Here is a 6,573-nt window from a genome sequence, read left to right on the forward strand (position 1 = left end):
TATAGTTTAATCTCCATAAAAGCAAAGTATACTAATAATATTATTTCATTTATTTAAGATGTAGGTGGTGGTCCTTGGTCCTTGCTCTGGTCATGAAAGCGGAGGGTCCACTTTGGCAGCCTTGAGATTGGTGAATCATGATAAATTTGAATTGATAATAGACAACTAGACATTCTCCTTTCGTTTTTGTTTTTTGTTAAGCCTTTTACACCTTCCCACGATCCTCGTTTCTCAGGCTAAACGGCCGTGGGCCGAGCTGTTCGGACTTTGAACCGTTTTGAAATGTTGACTTTTTGTGTCGTTTAACGTATAGTTTTGCGGGGGGATTTAAATTAAAACATAAAAACTTAGACTTTGGCTCAAATGTTGTACACATCTGAGTTAACGGCTAAATTTCGATTCCAACTTTTGATTTTGAACTTTACAAGTGGTGTGTATACTGTATAGATAAAAGGGCTTCCTTTCAAACATAGTAAGCTTTTCGAATTTGAACTACTGCATTATCATCTGTTCCTTTGCTCCAGCGTTGACCTTTTAACCTATTGGTATTCTTCCTTTGGTAAGCTGCAAATGTTATTCCGAATTAGATCCCATTAAGGGTGACCCGTATTCGACCCATTTATAATTGGACCGAATATCGATGTATCCTTATCCCATTCCTAAATTTGGTTTGAATGTTGAACATGTTTAATAATAACATATAATATTTTAACTCATGCAATTAATAACATATGATATTTTAATAGTTTTTAGCAATTATAAATAGATCAAATTTGAATATATAGTATAAATGACCAAAAAAATTTTAAAATTTAATTATTTTTTAAATTATACATAATAATGCATGTAAATATAAAAATATTAAATTCAGCAATGATAAATTTTATATTGGACTTAGATTTTAATCTTTAAATCTACACCCAAACTGATTTATTATCGGATGCAACATCTAGCATCTTAATCCGGAAAATTCGGATTCGGAGTCAAAACGGGTATGAGACATTGGGAGTTTATTTGACAGCCCTAGGCGGGCATATGCCATAAGTTTGACAAATTCTAACCAGGCCGACAGGTTTTATGTAGGATGAAGAAGACTTTCAAGTGGAATTAGACCTTTAACTTCCCAGTTCCCAAGACTTCATTAGCACTACATATATTGCATCATTTTTGAGGATGTTCATGTTCCTGTGTACACTTAATATTTCCACTTGAAAAGTGTGAAACATTGTTTGAAAATCCTAGCTTTGAAAAATGGGGGAAGGACAATACGGGTTCAAGCAGTAAATTTAAATATTTGTTGACTTATTTTGTAACAAAAAGAAATACAATATTAGATGAATCTGAATGGAATTGAAGGATTCATCTTTTCGAAAGGAGGCAGTTGATGATTGATTCTCTTCTACAAACGAAAATTGGGTCACTTTGTTTCAGAACGCAAGTAGTCGATTTCCTAACATTGTCTTCATTAAACTCTTTATTCAAGAACCCTAGCTTTGATATGTAAAAATGACCGACTTTAAAAAGCTTATTGAATCCCAATTCCCACATGAAATCATTACGATTTATCAACTTTGAGCAGACACATTAGCCAATTAGTAAGGCCTGTTTGCTTTTTGGATAGTTATTTATCCAGGTAAATGTTTCTCAAGAAAAACTTATAAAAGTAATTGCATTTACCCATGTTCTTTAATTTCTCATGTAAATAAGGTAATGACTATTTTAGTCATAAAAATCTATTATTAAAATGGGTATTTTTGTCCTATTCAAGTATTGGCAATTTCACCTAAGTGAAAAAGCTATTTATCCACTTGACCAACTTTCCCCCCTCCCAAAATCCAAAAAACAAATATCCCCTAAAAGTTAATTTCTAATTCTAAGAATATCCCAACAAAAAGCCCAAAATCAAATCTCTTATACGCATCCAATGGAAACTGGAACTACATCTAGGATAATATGGGGTCACAATATTATTCACAATTTCTGAAGAAATGCGATAGGTTTTACCAAATACCAATCGATGTACCACCTTTGCAACTCTCTCTCTCTCTCTCTCCGTTGGCCGATGTTATGCGCTACAATGAACAATCATGAAGTAACATGTTCCACCATACCAAATTTTCCACCATTTAATCGAATTTGCTGCACCATGGAGACTCCCTTGGAGTGCAAGAGAAGATATGGCTACGGAAGAAGGATAAGAAATGATTCAACAGGAGCCGGAAGATCGTATTCGCAAATAGGTTCACCTGACTCGGTAGGGCTTTAGGAATTAGGACTCTGCTTACTGTTGGCCAAGCTTTGGCAATGCTACAAAGGTATTAGATACCATGGGCTGGGCTTGAATGAACTTTTGGCCCGATTATTCGTCTTCCATTAGCCTATCACGGTGAACTCTTAAAATATATTCAAACATCCAAAAGGGCTGGTCCGCCAAGAGGCCCAGGTGAATTTATAATTATGTGTCCAGTAACTTTGTCATGTGGCAATAGACTTTGCTATGTCGATGGTTAATCTGGTAAAGCCCAGACCCTCAAATCAGATAGGGAGACCCTCTGGGTAGGGTTAACTTTGAATCTTTGACTGTTGGGGGCCAACAGTCTATGCTGTTGAGAGGGTTTTTGGGCTGGACACGTTCATCAATTTATGTGCATGTCTATGTTTATGGGTAAAAGTAAATAGCGGGCGTTACTATTTTACCCCATTCTATGGTAATGTAGCATTCCCAAAAGTGTTCTCAACAGCATAGGCTGTTGGCCCCCAACAGCCATTTTTTTTTCCTCTGGCCATACCATATGTCAAGTGTCCTTAATTTGTCCATAGAATTTCATAGCTGGTGTTTGGTATCGTTGCCATTGTTTCAGAACCATTTTCTGAGAAAATGGTGCTGTATGAATGAGGGTCTGTTGCACTGTATTTTTAGAAAACAGCTCCCTTTTTTTTTTATTATTTGGCATCAATGCTTTAACAAATGATGTTTTCTAGGGAAACAGCACTGGTTTAATTTGATACCATTGCTATATAACCATTTTCAGCATTGGTCTATATTATCCAACACTTTAGATAATGTCACAATGGTACCACATCATTGTATCGCTGGCATCAACAGGCAGGAATCTCAGGAAACGTCATTGAATTCGATGTTTCCTCAGACCATGCTTTCCCAATTTTCAAGGCATGGTTTGGGATAACATTTTTTTCTGAAAAAACAGAACCAAATATCTTTCCATTTTCTGGGCCGGGTAACGGCATCATTGCCAAACACCGCCATAGTAAACCATGTATTCAGCCCTTGGTTATGACTTCAATTGTTTTTAGAAAGTCAATAATGAGAAACCATGCCTATGGGACTTAGGACCTCTTTTACTTATCTTAAATGCAAACCAGGCCTCTGAGCAAAAGAAAATTGATGAAGGCAATACAAGTAACGAGATGGATGCAAGTGCTTAAAAGTCTCTCTACATATCAAATTTTCTCATGGGATCAGTAAGTTTGCAAAAGAAAATTGATGAAGGCAATACAGTATGACCAGTGTGCATCTTGTTTGTGGGGGGTTAATTTCAATTCCATTAATTGGTCTTTAGATTTGAACAAACAGACTCTAATAAGAAATTTTTCTTCAAATGTCATCAGTGAGAAAGAATTATGAAGATGAATCTACAAATGGGAGAGCTTTCATGCAATGGATTTTAGCTTTGCTAGGTATGCAACACATGGAAAGTCTAGAAACTATTTTTGTGAAAAACCCAAAATGCCCAAATATGCTTTTATTCAGTTAAGAATTTGACTTTTCAAAGAAGCTAGTTTTGGTAGTTTCTTTACTGCTCAGTCAATACAGTTTAATCAAGGCTGAAACCCTCCCAAATGGGCACTTAAAAGAGCTTTTCACACAGTGGCTTTTAGCTGTACATGATGGGATTCACATGGACAATTTATAAGTTATGTTTAGGGGCCATTATTTTTATGGATTTGGAGAGGGGGAAAGTTGATCAATGGGATAATCTTATGTTCTTTTTTCAGCTTTATGTGGGGACTAGAGAGTTTATTTTCGTGGGTATCACTTACCCAGGAAAGTGATAACCATCTCGTAGGTGGATAAATAATTTTTACGTAGGAAAGTGATACCCATCTTATAGGTGGACAAATAACTTTCCCATATAGGGGGACAGTTGCCAAGACTTGAATGGAACAAAAAATGTCCATTTTAATAATGAATTTCAATGACTAAAATGGTCATTTGCCTTGTTTACCTGAGAAATAAAAGAACATGCATAAATGCACTTATCTGGGCAAATGTTTTCCAAGAAAAACTTACTCAGGTAATTGCATTCACACCAGATAAATAACTTACCAAAAAACAATGAGACTTCAGTGAAAATTTCCAAAAATCCCAAATATGTTATCATTCAATTAAATTATTAGTTTTTCCTAAAGCTTGTTTTAGTAATTTCTTCAAAATTGCTTAGTGAAAACAGCTCAATCAAAGCTTCAGCCATCCCAAATGGGTCCTAAGATTTAGTCACCATTATTCAAGGATTCATCAATTGCCTAATGAAACACCACATACTGACTCCAAATCTGCTACCCCCACTACCCATAAAACATTAAAACCATACATAGAAACATTTCCCCTATGAATGGCCATATACAAGTAGAGGAATTTTACCCATGTACCGTTGCAATGTCTTTGGGTGGGTGTGGGTAGAGATCTTCTGAGTTACAGATCCGAACACCTAGATACATTCTCTTGCATGATAAATTGGATGTTAGTGTAGAAGTCGACTTTTAAAACCATAACAATCTAAAAGCCAAGGCGTTATTAAACCCCAAAGCGCAAAGGCTTTACCTTTTATTTGGACTACGAACTTTTGGACTTCAAAAGCACAAATCCTGAAAGATATTTATTTAAACACAATCTACACTATTCTCTGTTTTATATTGGAAATTGGATGAACAGAGAATTGTTAAAAGTTGAAACATAAAATGAGTTGCTTGTTGAAAGTTGAAACTATGACAGTGCCGCACGCCCGTCCCAAGTCTTTACAGCCTTGCGTTGGAACTTGGAAATATCTTCCTAGTTATGTGACTTATCGACATATTTTGCAAGTGTAAGGGTTGCTGGGTGCGAACACCGACTTGTCCTGATAGAAGCCGAACTCGGCTATAATTGCTGTGTTTGGTCGTAGAAAATAAGAGAAAAAGAAGGAGATTGAGAGTTGAGGGAATTATCACGTAAAATCAAACGACTGTCTACGTACGGAACAAACAATCAAGGACAAAGAATATGGACCCAACCCTAACCAAGAAATTAATTAAATTAAAAAAAAAAGGGGAGAGGTCAAATTCTGGAAGAATTCCCGTTACACCTCACTCGCTCTTGGGCTCTTTCACGATGGTTATTGGGCAGGACGCATGTGTAATCACGTGATTGGTCACGCTCCCCAACAAGATCCTAACACCAAGCAGAAGGCATGCATGAGAGGGAGAAAGAGAGAGAGAAGGAACTAATAATAATTAATTAAAAAAGAAAATGATAAAATAGAACCTTCTGATGGTGCTAAGTCCTCTGCTGCCCATAACCAAGGAGTCCAGCTTCAGATCCTCAACCGCTGAGCACAGTTTATCTCTTGCATCACCCAAATACAATTTCCCTACCACGGTGGCCTGCACAAAGTAAATCCCCGGCCGTTTGTCAACATCACAAAAGACAAAACCACTAGTATAGTACTAGAATTAATATAAATATAATCTAATTAACCTCCTTTGTGTAAGCGGTTTCAAGCAAATCCAAAACATCGGGAGCCATTTGAATGTCGTACTTTTTCATCAGCTCTGGGTCTAGCAACTCCGACAACGGAATTAGAGCGGTTGCTACCAGCCAATTGAAATCCAACCGTCAAGAAGAAACATAAGAGACAAATTAAGAGGCAAATACAGGTGAACTAGTGAAGCGATCGATGTGTCAATGTCAATGTGTGTAAGTTAGTAATACTGACGGGAACCGGTGTTGGCCCAGAGAACGTGTCGGGCCTCGTCGCCTTTGTCGTATTTGACGTGAATGACGTAGAGGGTATCGCCCTTATCCAGCAGGTTTTCAATCGTCCAGTTGAGAGCGCTCCTGCTGCTGTTCGAGAAGTCCAACGCCACCCCTATCTTCCTGTCTCTCGCCATTCTCCCTTTCTAGATCTATGTAGAAGTTATCTATCAAGTTATATAAATAAAAAACCAACTACACCAACCGGCGATATATACGATTTTGTGAATCAGAAAAGGCGATGATGCTTTGGGGGCTGTGGAATTGGATGGCTTTTATATATACAGGGAAGGGCTGCCAAAGTCCATAGTCCAACAACCTCCAGTCCCTTTTTGTTCGAGGCCCCGCGTGGAATAGGTAAAAGTATTGCCACGTGTCAAATACTTCCTATTCCAAGCACACTCGTACCCCGAAAATATCATATGCCTCGCAGCTAGCCTGAGTGCCTTGTTTGATCGATCAAAGTACGGATTCGATTCCCGCTACTACCGATTTTGGAGAGGGGTTGTTCTTTTCGGTAGATGAGGAGCAACCAGACCCCA

At 37.5% G+C, this 6,573-nt stretch overlaps 1 protein-coding gene across 1 annotated transcript; it reads right to left on the reverse strand.

The window, feature by feature from the left end:
• Positions 1-4,871: 4,871 nt before the first annotated feature.
• LOC148870694 (universal stress protein PHOS34-like) lies at positions 4,872-6,282 on the reverse strand. Its single transcript, XM_088973881.1, has 4 exons — positions 5,994-6,282; positions 5,756-5,868; positions 5,543-5,661; positions 4,872-5,449 (listed from the first exon to the last, which is right to left on the reverse strand). The coding sequence occupies exons 1-4, from the start codon at positions 6,166-6,168 to the stop codon at positions 5,365-5,367; spliced, it is 492 nt and encodes a 163-aa protein (XP_088830007.1). The 5' UTR covers positions 6,169-6,282; the 3' UTR covers positions 4,872-5,364.
• Positions 6,283-6,573: the final 291 nt, after the last annotated feature.

The sequence above is a fragment of the Nelumbo lutea genome, chromosome 2, assembly GCF_056320005.1.
Source record: "Nelumbo lutea isolate HS-2025 chromosome 2, American lotus-T2T, whole genome shotgun sequence".
Lineage (NCBI taxonomy): Eukaryota > Viridiplantae > Streptophyta > Magnoliopsida > Proteales > Nelumbonaceae > Nelumbo > Nelumbo lutea.

Excerpts from the sequence above, each read along its gene's own strand:
- LOC148870694 (XM_088973881.1), bottom strand. The coding sequence starts at position 6,168 with ATGGCGAGAGACAGGAAGATAGGGGTGGCGTTGGACTTCTCGAACAGC. Across the intron at positions 5,869-5,993 it reads CTGGGCCAACACCGGTTCCC|CAACCGCTCTAATTCCGTTG; the intron begins GTCAGTATTACT and ends ATTGGCTGGTAG. Across the intron at positions 5,662-5,755 it reads AAACCGCTTACACAAAGGAG|GCCACCGTGGTAGGGAAATT; the intron begins GTTAATTAGATT and ends TACTTTGTGCAG.